Source organism: Notechis scutatus, chromosome 8, assembly GCF_049901735.1.
Source record: "Notechis scutatus isolate UNSWTSFEM ecotype Mainland chromosome 8, rNotScu1.2, whole genome shotgun sequence".
In the NCBI taxonomy this organism is placed as follows: Eukaryota; Metazoa; Chordata; class Lepidosauria; order Squamata; family Elapidae; genus Notechis; species Notechis scutatus.
In genome coordinates this window covers 16,506,102-16,529,185 of record NC_142016.1, presented here as the reverse complement: position 1 = coordinate 16,529,185, position 23,084 = coordinate 16,506,102, and the positions used below count along the sequence as shown (strand labels likewise).

Genomic DNA, 23,084 nt, shown 5'->3' with positions numbered 1-23,084 from the left:
CCAAGAGATGTTGCTTGCAGTGGTGGGATTCAATTTTGTTTTACTACCGGTTCTGTGGGCGTGGCTTGGTGGGTGTGGCAGGGGAAGGATACTGTAAAATCTCCATTCTCTCCCCACCCCACTAACCTGCTTCCCAGCCCCGTTCTCCTCTGCAGGGCAACCAAAGAAGACCCAGCCGATCAGCTGGGACTTGGGAGGTAGAGAATAGATGGGGGCGGGGGCCAGTCAGAGGTTCTCCAAACTACTCAAAATTTCCACTACCGGTTCTCCAGAACTGGTCAGAACCTGCTGAATACCCACCTCTAGCTGCTTGGCTGTTGCTCCATCCTGACTACTCTTGTCGTCCTCCCAGAGGAGTTGGGTTGCCAGAGTCGTGCAGCCTTAAGTTTGAGCGGAAATGGCCCAGTTCAACCGAGCAACTCTTAAGAAAGTATCGTGGCCTCTTCTTCTTCCAGCCCTTCCTTTGGCTCTCTTCAGAGCAGCTGGCGGGGCTGTTCAGGTTCGACAGAAATGTGGAATCTCCCTACAGCTCTTCTGCCTACTGCCTGCGACGACGCACTGTCACCTCCATCATGCTTTTGTGCGGTTCTTGGTGTCTTGCATTTCTTTCTGAAGAGGCCATGGTGGGGCCAGCGGGGAGAGACGGGGGCGGGGGGACGTCTCTTTGCAAGAAACAGCCTCTGGCAGTTCTCCTCATGCATAAAATGAAGGTATTGCCGTGGCTTTTTCTTCTTCAAAGGGGAAAAAAAGGCAGCTGAACTAGTGGTATTCAGCAGGTTCTGACCAGTTCTAGAGAACCGGTAGCGGAAATTTTGAATAGTTCGGAGAACCGGCAAATCCCACCTCTGACTGGCCCCGCCCCCCATCTCTTCTCTGCCTCCCATTGAGTCCCAGCTGATTGGCTGGGTCTTCTTTGGTTGCCCTGCACAGGAGAACAGAGCTGAAAAGCAGGTCAGTGGGGTGGGGAGGGAAGGGAGATTTTGCAGTATCCTTCCTCTGCCATCCCCACCAAGCCACGCCCACCAAGCCACACCTCGCTCACCAAGCCACGCCCACAGAACCGGTAGTAAAAAAATTTTGAATCCCACCACTGAACTGAACCAACCATTTTCACAATCCAGGATCTTTCATGGAAGTTACTAGAGCCACTAAATAGGAAGTAGCAACCGGGACTCTACTCTTTATTTATTTTATTTATTTATTTATTTTATTTATTTGATTTGCCAATTGTTTACAAGATAATAAGTATAAGTGTATACATAGTTGTGAATACATGAAATGGGTACATATAAGAAAAATAAAAGAATAAGAGAAACAATAGGACAGGGACGGTAGGCACGTTGGTGCGCTTATGCACGCCCCTACAGACCTCTTAGGAAAGGGTGAGGTCAATAGTAGACAGTCTAAGGTTAAAGTTTTTGGGGTTTGGGGAAGAGACTACAGAGTCGGGTAGAGTATTCCAGACGTTGACCACTCTGTTGCTGAAGTCGTATTTCCTGCAATCAAGTTTGGTGCGGTTTACTTTGAGTTTGTATCTATTGTGTGCTCTTGTGTTGTTATGGTTGAAGCTGAAGTATTCATTGACAGGTAGGACATTGCAATGTATGATTTTATATACCATGCTTAAGTCAGACCGAAGACGGCGTAATTCAAGGTTTTCTAGTTCTAGAATTTCAAGTCTGGTGGCATAAGGTATTCTACAACGAGTAGAAGAGTGGAGAACTCTCCTTGTGAAATATTTCTGGACTTTCTCAATTGTGCTAATATCAGATACGTAATGAGGGTTCCAGTCTAGATCAGGGCTGTCAAACTCAAGGCCCGTGGGCCACATCTGGCCCGGGGGTTGCTTAGATTTGGCCCGCAGGGTTGCCCTGGAAACAGCCAAGGACCAGCCCATGGTGCCTGTGTGCGCCCCCCTCAAGCTCCTTTTTCACTGGCAGAGGGCTGCAGGAGGGCATCATGGCTGAAAATGCCCCCTCCCCTCCAGGCTCCATTTTTGCTGGCAGAGGGCTGGCAAAACAAACTAAAAGCAAAAGAAAACAAAAGGAGAAATGTTTCCCCTTTTGCATTTGAGCATCCAAGAAGGGACAGGAAAGGAGAAAGGGAAAGAGGAAAAAAAAGAAGGAAAGATGGGAAGAGAGCAAGGAAGGAAAAATAAGGAAAGAGGGGAAGGAAGGAGGAAGGAAGGAAGGAGGGATGGAGGAAGGAAGGAAGGAAGGAAGGAAGGAAGGAAGGAAGGAAGGAAGGAAGGAAGGAAGGAAGGAAGGAAGGAAGGAAGGAAGGAAGGAGGACAGAGAGATGGGGAGGGTCTGCGGAAAGTTCTCCCTTAGCACTTGGATATTTTCTGACTCAATAAGTCTAGGTGCCTTGACATGAGTGATGTTGAGCCCAGAAAATGGCCACGCCCCCAGCCTGCCTTCCCCCAAACACTGACCCTCAATGAATTTTGAGTTTGATGCTCCTGATCTAGATCTTTGGATATTTTCTGAAAGCTTCTTTTTAATAAGTCTTTAGTTAAGGTGCTTTTTCTGGAGGCAATTGGACTTTCTTGTTTTTTCTTTCAAAGACGTTTCACTTCTCATCCAAGAAGCTTCTTCAGCTGTGACAGAATAGTGGGGAATGGAAGGATTTATCTTCTTTGCAGACAGCTGGTCATTTGCATCCTTTTAGAGGGTCATTGAAGCACTTGGAGGTTTATCTCTGTCCTCATGGTCACCTGAGTAGTGTTTAATGATTCCTATAGTCTGCAATTTTTTTCTCTGGAAATCCATTCCTACTCCCACGCAATAGAATAGAATAGAATAGAATAGAATAGAACAGAACAGAACAGAACAGAACAGAATAGAACAGAACAGAATAGAATAGAATAGAATAGAACAGAACAGAACAGAACAGAATTCTTTATTGGCCAAGTGTGATTGGACACACAAGGAACACAAAGGGTGTTCATCACAAATTGCATAGCTAAAAGTCTGTAGAGATTCTTAGTCATCCAGGTCATGGCTGTCCCAAAGGCAACTGGAGGCAAGTGGACTTCCTAGTTTTTTCTTTGAAGACATTTTTCTTCTCATCCAAGAAGCTTCTTTAGCTCTGACAGGACAGGATCAGAAGTTTGGGTCCAAATGAAGCACTGTTGCAATCCAAACTCCACCACATTTATGCATGTGATGTCATGACATACATCTAGTCAGGAAACATCTGAAGTTGCGCCATGTTCCTCATTAGCTTCCTTTGACTTCCCTGCAGCTCCCACTGATGCAGTCCCTTTGACAATCTCATAACATGTAGTTTATCTAGAACAGTGGTTTTCAATTTTGGCAGCTTTAAGATGTGTGGACTTCACCTCCCGAATTCCTTAGCCAGTATGGCTGGTTGGGGGAAACCTGGGCGTTAAAAGTCCACACATCTTAAAATTCCTTGCATGATTGAGAAACACTGATTAGAAGGACCAAGTTGATAGCGGAATAGAAGGCCATTATAAATCTCAGCTCGTTTGTTGGTATTCTCATTTTTCTTAACAATATTAGATTTTGGCATAAGCAGTAATCTTGTGCCACAATGAAACGATTAGTCTTTAAAATGCCATAAGAATCCTTTTTGTATACTTATGCATATTTATTTCCTTGTAACAGAATAAACACTGTGGAACCTGCAAAAGCACAACAGCAATACATACACCCAATTGTATCCTTGGACACTTCATTTTCTTTTCTAGTAATTAGTCACTTGTTAATTTTCCAGGGTTTTCTCTCTGAAAGTATCACAACGTCTCCAAAGTGACATTTCAATTTTTGCAGTCTTATTTAGGGGGGACGTGGTGGCTCAATGGCTAAGACGCTGAGCTTGTCGATCAGAAAGTTTGGCAGTTCGGTGGTTCGAATCCCTAGTGCCACGTAACGGAGTGAGCTCCCGTTACTTGTCCCAGCTTCTGCTAACCTAGCAGTTTGAAAGCATGTAAAAAAATGCAAGTAGAAAAATAGGGACCACCTTTGGTGGGAAGGGAACAGAGTTCCGTGTGCCTTTGGTGTTTAGTCATGCCGGTCACATGACCACGGAGTCGTCTTCAGACAGCGCTGGCTCTTCGACTTTGTAACGGAGATGAGCACCGCCCCCTACAGACGGAAACGACTAGCACGTATGTGCGAGGGGAACCTTTACTTTTTACTTAAGGCAACCACATATGAGTAGGGCCAAAAGGTAGAACCAGGATTTGCATATAATCTACCAAAAATAAATTTAAAATAGAGAGAGGTAGGTACAAGTCACCCTCGACATCCGGGACCAGAATTTCCATTGCTAAGTAAGATAGTTGTTAAATGAGTCACAGCTCTTTTTTTTGCCATGGTTGTTAAGCGAATAATTGTGCTTATTAAATGAATTGTGCGGCCATTGAACAAATCTGGCTTTCTCCCCTCCCCACTTTTGATTCTGCTTGTTACAAGCCAGCTGGGAAGGTCACAAGTAGCAATCACATGACCCCGGGACACAGCAACTTTCATACATACCTGTGATGACCCGGGGTGTGGCACAAAGGCAACACAGTCAAATAAACAAGAAGAATCCTTTTATTATCTCCAACTTTGCCCCCATGTCCAGATTACCTTCGGTTGGAGAAAAACTCCCAGGAGCAGCCTTTAAGTGGAGGAAATTCAGTAGTTGGGAAGACACAGGAACACAGATAAGCCTCAATGTTACCAGATAATTCATGATTTGCTCCCAACAAGTTGCTGTGCGCAGCTTCCCTTTTTAAACACTGTGTTCCCAGCTGCAGCTAATGAAGGGAATCAGGGCCCTTTCCTCCCCTGTAATCCACACAACCCACATTGCTCCCTTCTCCGTTCCTCTCTGCGTGCCCTAGGATGATGAGTGGGTGGGCCTGGATCTTTCTCTGAATTCCCTCTCCCTTGCTCTACCTCTCCCTTTCTTCCACAACCAAGGGAGCCACACTCCCACTCCCTGTCAGCTGCTTGGCCTCCCCCTCCAAATCAGATTCTGACAGGGGCATGACATACCTGCTGGTTGGCAAGTGCCTGAATGTTGCTCATGTGTCCGTGGGGATGCTGTGACACTCATGAGTACAAGGGTGGTGGTGGTTGTAAACAACTTTTTTTCAGTGCCATTGTAACTTAGAATGGTTGCTAAACGAATGGTTCTAAGTCAAGGACTATTTGTAGAGTTTTGCCACCACCGTTGCCATTGAAATAGAATAAGAAATACAATATACCTCCAGGGGAAGATTGGAAAAAGGTTGATCCGTGCAGCTTTATGACAGAGACAGACTCCACTCTCCCACAAATGAATGTTGACCCTCTTTGTTAATATCTCCTTGTTTTTCCAAGGAGGGCTTGCAATGTCTTTGATCCACCCTCTCCGTCCCACCTGTTTGTCTTACTATTCTTCTACTTCCCTCAACCGTGTCCCTTCTAACCGTTTTCAAAAGCAACAAGTTCAGGGGAAAAAAAAAGGGGGACAGTCTTATTTTTAAAGAGAGGCAGCCAACCTTGATCTTGTTCACTCTCTTCTCGTGTTGGGTTTAAAACTGCTCTGCTCTCCTGGGTCACGATGGGGGGAAAGGCAACCCCCCAGGCGCGTCGGGACTGCAGCATTCCTGCTCAATTCCCAGATGCGCCCCGGGGGAAGAAGCAGGGCGTAACCTAAGCTAGACTTCCAGGACAGGTATGGCATTGGAGCCAGGGAGAGAACTCCAAACAGGAGAAGGTAGCTGCTGTCTTGAAACGGAAAGGTTTGAAGCATGCATCCGATGGATGAATTGATTAGACCCAGCGTCTGAGCTTAGTGCCCAGAGTTTGGAGCCCAGCAACTGTGTGTGTGGTAGGGGGGGGAGAGAAGAGAAAGAAAGGAGAGAGAGGAGAGGGGAGGGAGAGGAAGAGAGGAAAGAGAGAGAGAGAAATGAGAGAGAGAGAGAGGGATAGGGGGAGGGAGGGAGAGAGAGAGAGAGAAAGAAAGAAAAGGAGAAGGAGAGAAAGAGAAATGGAAGGAGGGAGGGGGAGGGAGGGAGAGAAGAGAAATGGAGAAAGAGGGTGGGATAGGGAGGGAGGGAGAGAGAGAGAGAAAGAAAGGGAAAAGGAGAGAAAGAGAAATGGAAGGAGGGAGGGGAGGGAGAGAGAGAGAGAAATGGAGTGAGAGAGAGGGATAGGGAGGGAGGGAGAGAGAGAAAGAAAGAAAGGGAGAAGGAGAGAAAGAGAAATGGAGAGGGGGAGGGGGAGGGAGGGAGAGAGAGAAAAATGGAGAGAGAGAGAAATGGAGAGAGGGAGGGGAGGGAGGGAGAGAGAGAGAAATGAGAGAGAGAGAGGATAGGAGGGAGAGAGAGAAAAGGAGAGAAGAGAGAGAAATGGAGAGAGGGAGGGGGGGAGGGAGGAAGAGAGAGAGAAATGAGAGAGAGGGGGGATAGGGAGGGAGGAGAGAGAGAGAAAGAAAGAAAGGAGAAGGAGAGAAAGAGAAATGGTAGAACGTAAAAAGATCTCTGTTTATTTATTTGTAAAATTTATTAGCTGCCCATCTTACCATGTAGAAGCTCCGAGCAGCTTACAATATTAAAATATAAAACTATGCCAAACCTAATAAGGCAAATGTAATGCTATATTAAAAAAAAAAATAAACCTAGCTAAAAGGGAAGGAAGGAGGAGGGAGTATGATGAGAAGGGGTTTTTCAAAGGGCAGGTGCCACAGCAGGAAAGGGTCTCGCTCTCTCCCTGGACCCCGCCAGCTGGACTATTCTGTGGCCAATGGGACCCCACAGCAACCTTATTGGGGGAAGGGGTTCATTAAAAATCTTCCTTGCTACCTGCCATACATTTTTGAGAAACCCAGGAGGACTGCTTGCTCTTCTTGGGCAGATCAAGTCAAGCCAACTAGCATTTGTACAAGGGACCGGTTCCACACCTCTTCTCCCCTGCTGCAGCTGGTGGGATGGGAGGGAAAGGCACCCCCTCCTCCAGTCCATTCCCTCCCCGCTTCCTCCTTTTGGTTTTGGTCAAGGGGTTTCCAAGTCGTCTCCTGCACTGCGGGATGGGAAGAGTTAACGGCGGAGGCCCTACCTGCTATTGCATTTTAAAGATGCCGAGATGAAAGCCCATAATTTATTCTCCCCACACACGAAGGAGCAATTAGTTCTAAACACGGCTTAATCAGTCAGCGAGAGATTGATTTCTGTAGACTTGGATTTGGTGGCTGCTGGCAGAGTGCCAGCCTGCAAGCAGTCTCCAAATAAATGAAGTGCAGAGAAGCAAGCCATTCCATAATATGATCTACGGGCCTCTGTAACTTTCTTGCCTGCTCATTAGTATGCCTCTGGACAAAGGCACGGATCCAAACTCTGCAGTCGCCTCGCCAGCCTCTCACCGGGCGATTTTCGACCCCTGTGCCTCCTTCCAGCCCATCCCCCTGTCTGTATGTGCAATTCCTCGCTTAGTACATTCAGCCCAGCAGCCGGCTTTGCCCAGTTCCAGACAAGAACCAAAACAAAAGGAACACTCAGCACACATCGGACAGCTGATAGATGTCAGTTTCGGAGTTCCATAAAACTCAGGAGAGAGAGAGGGGAGAGGGAGAGGGACTGGAGAGATAAAGATTGGAGAGAGAGATTGGAAAGAGAGATTGGAGAGAGGGATTGGAGAGAGATGAGAGGGGGGGAAGAGAGAAAGAGAGAGAGATTGGAGAGAGAAAGATTGGAGAGAGATTGGAAAGAGAGATTGGAGAGGGGGATTGGAGAGAGATGAGAGAGGGGGAAGAGAGAAAAGAGAGAGAGATTGGAGAGATAAAGATTGGAGAGAGATTGGAAAGAGAGATTGGAGAGGGGGATTAGAGAGAGATGAGAGAGGGAAGAGAGAAAAGAGAGAGAGATTGGAGAGATAAAGATTGGAGAGAGAATTGGAAAGAGAGATTGGAGAGGGGATTAGAGAGAGATGAGAGAGGGGGAAGAGAGAAAGAGAGAGAGATTGGAGAGATAAAGATTGGAGAGAGAGATTGGAAAGAGAGATTGGAGAGAGAGGGATTAGAGAGAGATGAGAGAGGGGAAGAGAGAAAAGAGAGAGAGATTGGAGAGATAAAGATTGGAGAGAGAGATTGGAAAGGAGATTGGAGAGAGAGGATTAGAGAGAGATGAGAGAGGGGGAAGAGAGAAAAGAGAGAGAGATTGGAGAGATAAAGATTGGAGAGAGAGATTGGAAAGAGAGATTGGAGAGAGAGGGATTAGAGAGAGATGAGAGAGGGGAAGAGAGAAAGAGAGAGATTGGAGAGATAAAGATTGGAGAGAGAGATTGGAAAGAGAGATTGGAGAGAGAGGATTAGAGAGAGATGAGAGAGGGGAAGAGAGAAAAGAGAGAGAGATTGAGAGATAAAGATTGAGAGAGAGATTGGAAAGAGAGATTGAGAGAGGGATTAGAGAGAGATGAGAGAGGGGAAGAGAGAAAAGAGAGAGAGATTGGAGAGATAAAGATTGGAGAGAGAGTTGGAAAGAGAGATTGGAGAGAGAGGGATTAGAGAGAGATGAGAGAGGGGGAAGAGAGAAAGAGAGAGAGATTGGAGAGATAAAGATTGGAGAGAGAGATTGGAAAGAGAGATTGGAGAGAGAGGATTGGAGAGAGATGAGAGAGGGGAAGAGAGAAAGAGAGAGAGATTGGAGAGATAAAGATTGGAGAGAGAGGGATTAGAGAGAGATGAGAGAGGGGAGAGAGAAAAGAGAGAGATTGGAGAGAGAAAGATTGGAGAGAGATTGGAAACAGAGATTGGAGAGAGATGAGAGGGGGAGAGAGAGAAAGATTGGAGAGAGAGATTGGAAAGAGAGATTGAGAGAGAGGGATTGGAGAGAGATGAGAGGGGAAGAGAGAAAAGAGAGAGAGATTGGAGAGAGAAAGATTGGAGAGAGAGATTGGAAACAGAGATTGGAGAGAGATGAGAGAGGGAGGGGAGAGAGAAAGATTGGAGAGAGAGATTGGAGAGAGATTGGAGAGAGAGGGATTGGAGAGAGATGAGAGAGGGGAAGAGAGAAAAGAGAGAGAGATTGGAGAGAGAAAGATTGGAGAGAGATTGGAAAGAGAGATTGGAGAGAGATGAGAGGGGGAGAGAGAGAAAGATTGGCGAGAGAGATTGAGAGAGGGATTGGAGAGAGATGAGAGAGGGGGGAGAGAAAGAGACAGAGATTGGAGAGAGAAGATTGGAGAGAGATTGGAAACAGAGATTGAGAGAGATGAGAGGGGGAGAGAGAGAAAGATTGGAGAGAGAGGATTGGAGAGAGATGAGAGAGGGGAAGAGAGAAAAGAGAGAGAGATTGGAGATAGAGATTGGAAAGAGAGATTGGAGAGAGGATTGGAGAGAGATGAGAGGGGGAGAGAGAGAAAGAGAGAGAGATTGGAGAGATAAAGATTGGAGAGAGAGGGATTAGAGAGAGATGAGAGAGGGGAGAGAGAAAAGAGAGAGTGGAGAGAGAAAGATTGGAGAGAGATTGGAAACAGAGATTGGAGAGAGATGAGAGGGGAGAGAAAGATTGGAGAGAGAGATTGGAGAGAGAGGGATTGGAGAGAGATGAGAGAGGGGGAAGAGAGAAAGAGAGAGAGATTGGAGAGATAAAGATTGGAGAGAGAGATTGGAAAGAGAGATTGGAGAGGGGGATTAGAGAGAGATGAGAGAGGGGAGAGAGAAAAGAGAGAGATTGGAGAGAGAAGATTGGAAAGAGAGATTGGAGAGAGGGGATTGGAGAGAGATGAGAGAGGGGGAGAGAGAAAAGAGAGAGATTGGAGAAATAGAGTTTGGAGAGAGATGAGAGAGAATTAGAGAAAGAGATATGAGAGAGATTGGCGAGAGAGAGAGAGATTGGCGAGAGATGAGAGTGAGAAATATAGAAAAATATTTGCAAAAACCTTAACTTCTATGTCGAGGAAGTCCTCAATGTATTCCCATAATTAAGTCCAAAATTTATGTTGCTAAGTGAGACATTTATTGTGAGTTTAGCCCATTTTATGACCTTTCTTGCCACAATTGTTGTCAATCGTTGCAGTTGTTAAATTAGTAATACCTTTGTTGAGTAAATCTCGCTTCCCCATTGACTTGTCGGAAGGTCGCAAAAGGTGATCCCATGACCCAGGGACACTGCAAGCGTCATAAATAAATCTCAGTCTCCTGGGGATTGGCCCAAAGTCACCCAGCCGGCTTTCATGCCTAAGGCAGGACTAGAACTCTCAGTTTCCTGGTTTCTAGCCTGGTGTTTTAACTACTGAACCAATTTGGCTCTCATTTCTTCTTTTTCAATGGGCTAAGGCTGCATGTGCCTTTGGGCAACACCCTTGGAGACCTTCCAAAAGCTGTTGCCCAATTCTATTTTTTGATGCAGCAGAAGTGAAAAATGATTGCCTATTGTACAGGTAGTCCTCCACTTACGACCAAAATCGACAGTTCTGTTGCTAAATGAAACATTTTGTGAAGTGAACTTCGCTCCATTTTACAAGCTTTCTTGGTACAATTGTTAAGGGAATCATTCCACTAAGTTAAGTGACATGGTTGCTAAGTGAATCTGGGGCCTCCTTTGACTTTGCTGATCAGAAGGTTGCAAGGAGGGAATCACGTGACTCCAGGACGCTGCAACCGTCATAAATAGGAGTCACTTGCCAAGCGTCTGAATTTTGATTCACGTGGCCAGGGGGATATTGCAACGGTTGTAAGCGTGAAAAACTGGTCATAAGTCACTTTTTTTCAGTGCCGTTGCAACTTTGAATGGTCACTAAATGAACTGTTGTAAGTCAAGGACTACCTGTACGACCTAATGATGCTGCAGGAAAAGAACATGGGCCACCCTGTTCACTTCTGTTTCCAAGAATACGACCCAAGGACACACTCAAGGAAGTCCCCAGGACTGGAGTTTGGCTTCAAGGAGATTGGACTATAATCATGTTAACCGAATATTTAATTTAGTTAATTAGGGGCTAATTAAGTTTGTGTCTGATTTATTTATTTATTTGTTTGTTTTTATCCTTGACCATTCCCGGCCTTTGTTTCGGCGCTCCCCATTTTGAGCTGGTGGCTGTTTTAAATCCCAGATGTGTCTCTTGGCTTGAGAAAAGTGGGTCACTCTGCTGACCCCGAAGCCGAGCTGAAAAAGTTTGTTGAGGGTCAGCTGTAAATCCAGGGGATGGGCGGCCTTGGGGGGGGATGGTAGAAAGCAGAAAGAATGCCAGGTGAGAGACGGGGGGATTGCTTCTGGCCAACAGTAATGGATGTCTCTCTCTCTCCCTCCCTTTCTCTCTCCCTCTGCCTCTCTCTCCCCTCCCTCCCTCCCTCCCCCTCTCCTCCCTCCTTCCCTCCCCTCTCTCCTCCCTCTCTCTCCCTCTCCTCCCTCTCTCTCTCTCCCTCCTCTCTCTCCCTCCTCTCTCCTCCCCCTCTCCACCCTCTCCCTCCTTCCCTCCCCCCTATCTCCCCTCTCCCTCCCCCTCTCCCTCCTCTTCTCTCTCCTCTCCCTCTCTCCCTCCCTCCCTCTCCCTCCCCTCTCTCTCCTCCCCTCCCCTCTTCCTCCCCTCTCTCCCCCCTCCTCCCTCTCTCTCCTCTCTCTCTCTCTCTCTCTCCCCTCTCTCCCTCCCTCTCTCCCCTCTCTCCCTCCTCTCTCCTCTCCCTCCCCTCTCTCCGTCCCTCCTCCCTCCTTCCCTCCCTCCCTCCCTCTCCCTCCCTCTCTCCTCCCTCCTCCCTCTCTCTCCCCTCTCTCTCCTCTTTTGGTCTTGTTTTGCTTGCAGAACTCAATCCGGCACAACCTGTCCTTGCACACCCGCTTCATCCGTGTGCAAAATGAAGGCACTGGCAAAAGTTCCTGGTGGATGCTGAACCCCGAAGGGGGCAAAACGGGGAAGACGCCCCGCCGGCGAGCCGTCTCCATGGACAACAACAGCAAGTTCCTGCGCATCAAGGGCAAAGCCAGTCGGAAGAAGCAGAGCCAGGCTGCTCAGGAACGAGGAGAGGAAAGCGCAGCTAGCCAGCAGGCCAAATGGTCCGAGAGTCCCACCTCCCACGCCGGCGAGGAATACGACGCTTGGGCTGACTTCCGGACACGGGCCAACTCCTCGGCCAGCACGCTGAGTGGTCGCCTCTCCCCCATCATGGCCAACCATGAGCCGGATGAGCTGGAGGAGGACGACGGGACCCCGTCCTCCCCGCTGATGTACCCCAGCCCTTCGAGCACCCTGTCCCCCTCCCTGAACGCCCGCTGCTCCGTGGAGATGCCCAGGCTGACCGATCTGACCGGCACCATCAACCTGAACGAGAGCCTGGGGGAGAGTCTCCTCGAGGACCTGCAGGACAACTACAGCATGAGCCCAGCCCAGCCGCTTTCAGCTGGAGGACTTCGGCCCAGGACCTCCAACTTCGGCTTCAGCTCCAAGTGCTCCTCCGTGGGTGCAGGGGGCGGGGGAGGGGGGAGGAGGCGGGAATACCTACTCTGGGACTATTTATAGCCAGCCTGCCATGAGCATCATGCGCCGCCTGCCCATGCAGACCATCCAAGAGAACAAGCAGGCCACTTTCGTCCCCATGAATTCCTACCGCAATGCCTCGTTGCAGGACCTGCTCTCCTCCATTTCCTACGCGCACAAGGAAGGGGAGCCGCACCTGCCCCCGGCCAACAGCATGGGCTTGCCCCGCAGCCACAGACAAAATGCCCTGGTGTGTAGCGGTGCGGGTGGAGGCGGAGAGATAGGCTTGGTCCCCTACCCTCCCCACGCGTCCTCTCTCATGAAGAGCAACACGTTGTACCACCACCCATCACCAGCTGGCCACCCCCCTCCTCTTAACAACAGTGCCTTACCCTCTCCGATCAGCCTTATGAGCCTGCCCAGTGACCCTTGCAGCATGGTGAGCATGCCTCACCACGGGCACCTCCATTCCTACGTCGGCAATCAGGGGGCGCACATGAGCTTGCTAGATTCCTTGCAGGGACCTTACCCAGAAGCCATGCATACCCCTGTTTTGAGTCAGGACAGATTCCCCGCCGACCTAGACTTGGACATGTTCAACGGGAGCTTGGAATGCGATGTGGAGTCCATCATCCTCAATGACTTCATGGACAGTGACGAGATGGACTTCAACTTTGACTCGGCTCTTCCACCACAGAACGGTCTCAACGTGGCCCCTTTGCCCAGTGCCCCACAGCCCAACAATCAAAGCTGGGTACCTGGATGAGGCCCATTCAGGCTGCTCAGGCCCAGCAGTGAGTGGGGGTGAAGAGGGGAACCAGAACTCTTTCCTCCACCATTCAGCCCTGCTCTTCTTCTTCTTCTTCTTCTTCTCCTTCTTCTTCTCCTTCTTCTTCTTCTTCTGTTCTTTGCCTTCATTTCTTCAGCCAGGCTAGAGCCATCTGTTGAAACTTGACAATGACACTACACTATACATGCACGCACGCACGCACACACACACACACAAACACACACAATGTAGGGTAAAAAAATGTTTTGACAGGTACCGGCGGCTTCCCGCCTTGTGCCAGTTGTATTGTGCAGTAAGTCGGATCTGTCTTTGATGTGTGCAATAGGCACAACTTAGCCATGGCATTTGCAAAGTCGCTTTCCCCCTCCCCCCTCAATCCTCCTTCTCTCCCTCCCTGGGCATTTGCACTATTGCACAGAAAGAGGGAACGGGATCTGTGACCCGAAGAACAGTCTAGAGCTGTTGCCAAGCATCCACGCTAATCCCGATCAGGGGCCCCCAAACTCCCAGTCTGTGGACCGGCATTGGGCTGCGGCATGCCAGAAACCGGGCCACACAAACAAGTGAAGCCCCATCTGTGGGATGCAGGCAGCACATGAAACCACACCCCTTCCGGTCCATGGAAAAACCTCTTTCCATGGAACCGGTCCCTGGTGCCCCAAAAGTTGGGGGCCGCTGACTTAGATGGCTTCCATGAAAAAGTTTTAGAGCAAATTTTCCACTGGCTTTCTAACTACCTAAATTCTAATTTGATTTCTTCTTCTCCTCGCTCATTCCTTGCCCATATATGGCCCCCATTTTATGCAGCTGCCAACAGCAACGGGGAAGAACTAACTTCTCATGTGAAACCTAGGTTTATCGTGCGATAGCTCCATTATAGCTCCATCCTTTTAGCCGAATCGCTGAGGATTTGTTCAACAGGTAGGAAAAATAGATCTGAGGTATTTGTGGCATGGCTGGTGCAGAAAGGAAGCAACAAGTGTTTGATTGCTATAAATCTAGCCCCTGACTCTGCCTTGCCCCACAGACATGGGGGCGTAACAGGAACGGAACTCGTTTGCTCATTTTCATGTTCATTTTCATGCCATCTGGGTTTGCAACAGAAACAGCTCACAGGATGAAATGCGCACGCACATAGCCATGTGGGAGAATGGGCCCTGATATCATTTGCTCCAGCATACAAATATGTGCAGTTTGCACTTACACATGGCATTTGGCATTATGCTGCTTGGGATGGGCAGGTTAAGTAGGAAGGAAGAATGGGAAGGACTGGTGGCAGCTTATTTTCAGTGTTTGCACCTCCAGTAATGAAACTTGTAAGGCTGAACCAAACAAGTAGCTAATATGATATCCCCAATAATAAATTTTGGAAATGGGTAACATCTTTTCTTCCATGCAAAGAAAAAACTGAAGGTCCAGAATTGAATGGGATGAAAGAAAGAATAATACCTGAAAAAGGATTGGCTTCATTAAAATAGGGGCAGGAAGAACCCAGACCACAAGGTGATGAGAGAAAACTAGAGTTCTATCCAGACATGGCATGATAGATAATGGGTAGATGCCGTGGTCAACGTGAGAAAAGGCTAAATACCTGGGACTTGTCTAAGATCTCATTGGTATTATTAGTCTCCATTTGAGGCTAATTCTTGTCCTTCTCCAGATAAAGGGATCAATTGTGGCATCTTCCAAGTACCTTTCAGGACTGTTTAAATTCCCAGGGCTTTCAGTCTATATAGCAGAGGTCTCCAAACTTGAGATCTCTGGGAGTTGAAGTCCACAAGTCTTAAAATTGCCAAGTTTGGGGACCCCTGGTCTATAGAGTGATAATATATCTGGTCCTATGGAACCAGCGGGGTCTTCTTAGATTCTAACCACTCATTGAAACAAATGATCCACCTTGATATATCTACTCTTGCAAACTAGTAGTAAATGCCTACAAATAGCATGACATGGTGTATTTGTGGTTTTTTTTTAAAAGGCCAATACTTTATAACCTGATTCAAAGGCATCCGTGAGAAATCTTTTTTTTTAAATCAACACTACACTCCTACACCAATTGGAAGTCTGGAGAGTGGAAGAGCCTCATCATGAGCCTCAAGCAAGAAAGATCTCTTTCCCCACTCCCATCTTCCACATTTTCCCATCACCTCCCTGGACTTTTAGTTCAACAAGGCAAATTCATCCTCGATCAGCCTTCTTCTTCCTATCAGGTGCCTCCAAGGTCTAGATGTGTGTCCAGCTAGCATGGCTGTTGGTTAAAATTCTGAGAACTGATAGCTTATGAATCCATTCAGTGTGGAACAGGGTGGTATTCAGGGCAAAATCAAGATGATAGTGATGCAAGGTATTGTAGCGCAGCACAGAAAGATTAGTTGGAAAGACTCCAGTTTCTGGCATTATGTACAAGGCATGGTCAACATTTATGAACAACAAAGAGAAAGACTATGAGACGGTCTCCTGATTTCCCCTCCTTCATGTTTGCATTGCTGTTCCAGGGGTTTGTACCAGCCCTACTGTGATTCTTCCCTGAGCTTTGTGTCCAGGGCCCATCTGCAATAGGGAGGCATAGTTTTCACGTAATCGGCTGAATTTATCATGGGTAGAGTTCACACAACACGCTAAGGCAAAATATGATTTACTTGCTTGTGGTTTAGTGTGCTGTATGACTTGAGCCAGTGTGATTTGTAAACCAGGGTTTATGATTTAGTGTGTTGTATGAAGTCAGTCAATTGTAGTTTATTCAGTAAACCATATTAAGGAAATGTTGGCTTACATATTGAATAACTCACTTTTGCCCAGGAAATTAGCAGGCTAAGACCCCAAACAGCCCATATTACCCTTTGCTCTGGGCCTGCATTAGTGCAAGGCTTTCATCTTTTCCCTCAGAGGGTTTCTTCCAGATTATTACACTGAATTTACTATATTTTGATTCCACAGGAGTCTCTCTCTCTCTCTCTATCTCTCTTTCTGCTTGCTTTCTGCTGTTTTTGTAATTACCACTGTTACTACTGCATCCTACTACTACTGATACAATTGTGATCCAGCTCACGAGTTTATTTTGTATGTTCAGCCTCATTTTCCCCAAATGTATATGTAATGAAATGTGAAACTGCAAACTCAGTGGCCATTTCTAGAACTTTCTGAATCTGAGGAGAGGAAGAGATAGAGAGTGCAGAATCTAACTATCACCATGTATACTGGGAAATGTGCAGCCACTTTTAAATTAAAACCAACGAGATTTGTGACTAAGCAGACTCTTACAGGATGACATAATAACATCCTGCAAGGTGAACACAGATGGAAAGAAAAGAAGAATAAGAAACTGGAACTCCTGTTCCAGTGACGTTTCCTCCCTCAGCCCTTTGTACAGGCAGACAGAGCATAATTCATTTGGGATGTTGGGCTACCATCCACATTGGATTTCCACCTCCAGAAAGACTTCCTTTGCTCAGTCATCTAGGTGACATGTCAGTGGGGGGGTCCTTCAGGTGTGCATTAGCAGCATCTTTGCCTGGTGTGACATCACTTTTTCTGGATGTGCAAAGCAGTGCTGGGAATCTGCGGGATGGCTGTGTGTGTTTAAAAACAGCAATATGGTGGACTTGTCCATCATCTAACTGGATGCTTTGGCAAAGAGAAGGCCTGGGCAGGGTGCAATTTTTTTCTCTCCTTATCAGAGCTCCTTCAATCAAACAGAAGGGGAGAAGAAAATTTAGGTGCAATTCTCAAGCTAGCATTCTTGCACTTGTGTAGTTAAAAGATGGCCAAGAAGTAAGTGTGTGTGTGTGTGTGTGTGTGTGAAGAATGTGTATTTTGTTGACCAATCTTTTTTCAAGCTCTCTGTAGTCCTCTGGCTCCCTGTACTTCCATTAAATTTAACAGAAAACATTAGATAGAAACACTTCCCATAAAGTATTTTCAGTAATGATAATACTGTCATCACAAATTTTGCTTTTCCCTGGCCTTCCTAATTGCTCTGCCCAGAGGTTTGATGGAAATTTATGAAAAATCATTTTGCCTGGCACTGTTTCAGGGGGGTGAGGATCAGTTGTTGCCTTAGAAATGGATGTGATGATTAATTTTCTGCTGGATCCCTTTGTGGTCAACCATCCTCTAGGGCCAAATTGAGTGTCAACAGTCAAGCTGGCTAACAGATGCAGCCTTGATCATCTCAATTATTATTGACTTGACTTGGTTTATCACCCAAGGTGTGTGGGGGGTGGGGTGGGGGGATGAACTGCCTCTTGCCCTAAGTCATTAACCTAATGACTTAGACCTCGTCTTCTCCAAGCTGGTGGCCTCCAGATGTGTTGGATTTTCACTTCTGTAATTTAAACCACTTCTTCTAACCTAATACCATCCAGATGTGTTTGGATGCATAAGCTCCAGAATTCCTCAGCCAGCATGGCCCCGAGGGATGATGAAGTTTGATGTCCAACTCAAAGGGAAGAAAATAAGTGGGGAAAGGCTGCCATAGACATTTCCAAGCCAAATCTCATCTTCATGCTTTTGATGAGTTCAGTGAAACCGAGTTGAGCAAACTAACCTCTAGTGAGAGCACTGAGGCGCATTGTTGTGTGGCCCACTGACTCTGAAGTCCACAGGGTATGGTTCAAAAAGTCAGGATGATTTTTTAATGTATAAATGGGACCTTCGATCATACTATCATGGGTGTCTCTGTAGCTTTTTAGACCATACCCAGTGGACAGCATGGCTGGTGTGGCCAGGACCAGTAAGGAGATGACCATGCCAAGAAAATGGAATATTGTCTGTTTTTCTGATCAAGCTGAATGGTTTCTTTTTGAGTGCAAAATTAGGATAGTTTCCTCCCCCACTCCTTCAAAAAAAAACCAACCCCACATTATTTTGTCATGCCTGAATTTAGGACGGTTTCTTTTCCATTTTTTAAAAAAAATCCAGGATTCAGTTTAATTCACATGTTTGGAGGCATGGTGGACATTTCTTCTTAAGTAGAGGAATTATTATTTGTCTCGCTAGACAGACTTAAACATCATGTCAGCAATCTGATGCTTATAGATATACATTTTCTCTAAAAAAAGCCAATATCTCTACGGTTGAAGGAATGATTCTGTAATCATAACTGGAGGCAATCGCTCGGTACTGTTATTCACAGGGCCTGTTGTTCCTTTCTTTCCCCTCCTTCCCACAACTTCCTGAAAACGCCCCAGGAACAGGAATGACTGCAAGGTATGGTAAATATAAACCCAAGATGGCAGCCACAAGGGTTCCATTGAAGCTCCCCAAGTTCTTATGTGTGCCCATGTAAAGGGGGTGGAGCTTCGGGTGCATGATTGCTTCTGCTCATCCAAAAGGGGCGGGGCTTTGATTGCATCATTGTGGCTCTCATGCTGACTTTTTGACCAGACCCTGTGGACATCCCTACCTGGAGAATTAGACCAGGTTCCTCAACCACTCAACCTGTACACACAACCAAGGCAGCACTCACAGAACAAGAAATGAAAAAGATGCTCAAAACGTGCTCCATTTCTTTTTCTTACCAGCACAAAAGAAATCAGGGCAGATCCTCCAAACCAAGCGATATATTTCATGGCAAATAATTTCTAGATGTTGGTGGGAGAGGGGAAATCAAACTAAAAAAAAAAATCAATCTTCTGTATTCTACTACTCTGTAATGTCTTCTATATGAGGTCAAGAGCAGCCACGCTAGCATTCTGCAGCTCAGGTTGGTGATAAGCAGTGTCCTGAGCTATAAAGTGGGTAATGTTTTGGCTTAGTTTTTTGGGCAAACTTAACCATCTATGGTTTATTCAATAAAACAAATTTAAACAATTCAAGTGCAAACACAGTCTTTGTGTCCCATAGATTACTGTGTGGCTTCTGATTAGATTGTGTGGCTGGCTCTTCTTGGGCAAAGTTGCCTTGTTTACTACATCAAGATTGGTATAGGTGCTATGTTTCAAGGTCATAAGAGACTGACATAAAGGTAAATATTGGGGCCCAAAATATTTAGCCCATTTTTTTTTCAGGAAGTTGGGAGGTTCTTAGGCCACTGCTGAAACAAAATATAACAGGTATATCAAGTCTCCCAAAAGCTGACACACCTATTTTGATATGTTATGGCTATGTTCACCCAAAAGATTTAACCCAAGTAATGCAGTCAGTGGCTGCCAATGCACAACATGCTAAGCTTGACTAGTGTTAACCTTGGTTAGTATTTCTGTGGCTTAGTGTGTTGTGTAAACCCAGGCCATTTGGTTAGTTTATGGTTCAATATGTTGTACAAACCGGAAAATGGATTCATCCAATCTCTAGGTTACAGGTGTTCTGTGAACAAGGCCTGTTTGTAAAGAAACCCAAGGCTTCCAAACCCATCGTTTTGCCACCAAATGTTAGCACTGGTGACTCTGCAAGACTCAGCTGTTTGTGCAAATGAGCCATGTGGTTCATGCATTGCCCATATTAGACCTCTGGACCAAGTGCAACCATAGCAGACCAGCACGGCCATCTCCACCTGGCCTTATAGCTTGCATCAGCTTCATAGCTCCACGGGGCAGGAGAAATATAGAAGCACGAAATGCAAGGCTGTTTCAGGGAACACAAAAGTAACGGGGTCTCTGAAATCCCAGACCCTCATTGGAGGGGATGTCCCGATGTTTTGCAACGAAGGTTGGCCCAAACCAAGGTTTTTTTCCCCCCCCTCCAGTAAAATTAAAAAGAAAAGTGTGTCTTTCTCCTCCTCGTATTTATAACTGTACAGATGCCGGGGTGGGGGTGGGCTTAGGGGTTTTTCAACAGGCTGTTATCTCTCACCACACATATATTGTACGCAATGTAACCTTGATCGTGCTATTCTAGTTTTTGTGTATGTGGCAATGTAAAGAACTGTGTATAGTGCATTGTACAGCATATTTTCATGAATAAAATTTGTTTTAAATATGACGAGGAGGAGCGTGTTATGTGATGTGGGATGCAGGGGCCTGAAAAGCCATAACCTATTGAAGGTTGATAAATGTTTGGCTGTTGCCAATGTTGAAATTCTATTTAGTCATGTGTAGGATCTGGAAGGAAGGTACCACATAAGCTTCTTCTCCAGAAATACAATTTATTTATTCATTGCATTTATATACTGCCCATCTCACTATCAAGCAACTCTTTAATCATCTAGTAGTAGTGCCAGTTTTATTGGTAACAGAGGAACCATCTGGCCTTACTAGATCCAGACCATTTCCCCACAGTAATTAGATTTATATCCTGACTCATATACATGAAGTCAAGTAATGTATGTTTGCTCCCACCTCCCATTTTAACAGCCCTGTGACGTAAGTTGTCCTGAATGAGTGACTGGCCCAATATCCAATTCAAGGAGCTTCCATGGTCGAGAACCCCATTATGGAACCAGGTTTTGATCACCTGAAAAATCAGGTTCTAGATTCTGACCATATGATTCTACTGCATTTCCCTTAAAATACAACCTACCCCGAAAATAAGCCCTAGCTTGATTTTTTTGGGGGGTGGGTGGGCCTAACATAAGCCCTACCCCAAAAATAAGCCCTAGTGAAGGGTTGGGCATGGCCAGCACAAGAGGTAGCCCAACTGTGTGTCCCCTCACAAACACGGACAGCGATCCCTGAGACATGGCGACTCCTCCCCTTCCCCAGTCACCTCACGGAAGTTTGTCCCCTTAATTGCAGCCCTGATTAAGGCGATCTGATTTTAGAATCCAATTCTGAATCTGATTGTCCCCATTTCTAGATCAGCCCCTTTCCTGTTATCCTACCTTGACTCTTGGGTTGAGAGTGAGGGACTAGCTTAGAGTGCCCTAAGAGAGTTTCTATGACTGAAGGGGTCCTAGGACTTGGTGCTCCCCAATCCTAACCAAATACTTGAACAATACTTGAACTTGACTCCTACTGTACCTAAAACAATGTATCTGTCTGTCATAGTTTTATTTACAGTACCTTTGCCTTCTTACAGGAATTTTTCAGAATTGATCTCCCTGGGCTTTCCTGGTATCCAATCCAAGAATTCTGACCCTGCTTAGCTTTTCAAGATCACATCTCAAGTGCTGCCTTCTGCTGTATTATTGACACCTTGGGAAGAGGAAAAAAAAGAGCCAGCCAAGTGTGGCTGTTCCACCAAAGTATCCTGCATCCTGCAACTCCCTAGATCCATGATGGCGAACCTATGGCACGCATGCTGGAAGTGGCATGCAGAGCCATTTCTGCCAGCACACGAGCTGTCGCCCGCAACTAATTCACTGAGTATATGCATGCGCCTCCTGTCAGCCAGCTGATTGTTGGGTATCTGCCATGCATGCACGGGGAGTCACAGGGAGCCCCACACACATGGGGGTGGGGGGGGTGTCGTGCATGCATTGCATTATGGATGCAGGCATATGTGCGTGCAGGCACTTTCAGCACACGATGATGAAAAAGTTAAGCCATCACTGCCCTAGAGAAAATCGACCACCAAGGACCTCTCAGCTTTTTAAATGTTGCAGAAGGGGATGTTTAGGCTACAAACATTTGATCAACTGCATACTTGGTCAAGCTATGTACCTAGCAATTACTCAAAGAGTGTTGAATTGATATAAGAAAACATCAAGAGTCAGGAAGGGGTTCCTGGCCTTTTCTTCCTTCCCCGATCTGACCTGAAAGATGTAAGTAACCAAAAAGGAAGGGAAAGGAAAACTGAGCAATATGGTTGATCATAAATGCAGCTATCTCTACCTGAAGAATTCCACAGAGAAATAGCGATGAAAAGGGAAATAAAAATAGACCAAATAAAATTCTATTTATAGGCAAATTAACGCAGGAAAGCTGAAGTTAATGATTACTTTACAGATTGGGGGGGGAAAAGGCAAAAGTACATATGTAGTATACACATTCAGCTCCTCACAGTTAAAGAATAAAAATGAAAAACTCTCAAAAATATGAAAGATAGGCGAAACAAATATTTATATATAATTAGATATCTAATTGAATCTAGAAGTATCTACAACTTTTGCATCAACATGACACCTGTAAACTTGTGTGTGTTTGTGTGTGTTAAATAGAGTTGCTTCCATAACATTGAAGCTCTTTTCAGTAGATAACACTACTGTGTTGGAAAAGTGGACTACCGGGACGAGCATCTGACCAGTCTAGATGAACTTTAGGTTCCAAACAAATGGTCTATTATGATATATACCTCAAAACCCTTTGTGGTGCCTTAATCCTGTTTTTTGAGGTCCTTTTCTTCCAATGAGATATGCTCAGATAGTTCCATGTCTATCAAAACTTTTATGCAGTGTCCTGATTTTTATAAAACTAGGCTGTCTGGAGCTTTAGAGAGCCTTAGGCACTCTTTTCCCTCCATACTATTAATGAAAAAACACAAATGTGTATTATGGGTGGGAGGCAACTTTAGACATTAAAATGCATTTATTCATTTACCATCATAGCATGACTGGCTATATGGGAAAACATGCCAAAACTTGCTGGTGTTTCCCACCATTCTGATCTTGAGTTAACTGGTGAATTGGGTTAACTGGTTTGCATCTGTGATAGCAATGGCAATAGCCCTTAGACTTATATACCGCTTTACAGTGCTTTACAGCCCACTCTAAGCAGTTTATGGAGTCAGCCTATTGCCTCCCAACAATCTAGGTCCTCATTTTACCCACCTCGGAAGGATGAAGGATGAGTCAACCTTGAGCCTGGTGGGATTTGAACTGCCAAATTGCAGGCAGGCAGCAAAAGTAGCCTGTGGCACTGCATTCTAACCACTTCGCCACCGTGGCTCATCATGATAAAAGTTCATGCTATGTTCTTTTTATATCAGGGTCCTCAATGCTCTCTGAACATGCTTGTTTTCTTGCAGACCTTTCCTTATCCAAACTCTTTTTACATCAAGCAGAGTTA

General features: G+C 46.0%; 1 protein-coding gene across 1 annotated transcript in view; it reads left to right on the top strand.

Moving 5' to 3' along the window:
* Positions 1 to 20,121, top strand: part of FOXO6 (forkhead box O6) — a 155,840-nt gene extending 135,719 nt beyond the window's left edge. Inside the window, 2 exon segments of the mRNA XM_087970844.1 lie at positions 11,739 to 12,410; positions 12,412 to 20,121. Coding sequence (XP_087826970.1) covers positions 11,739 to 12,410; positions 12,412 to 13,176 — 1,437 coding nt within the window. The 3' untranslated portion in view covers positions 13,177 to 20,121.
* Positions 20,122 to 23,084: the final 2,963 nt, after the last annotated feature.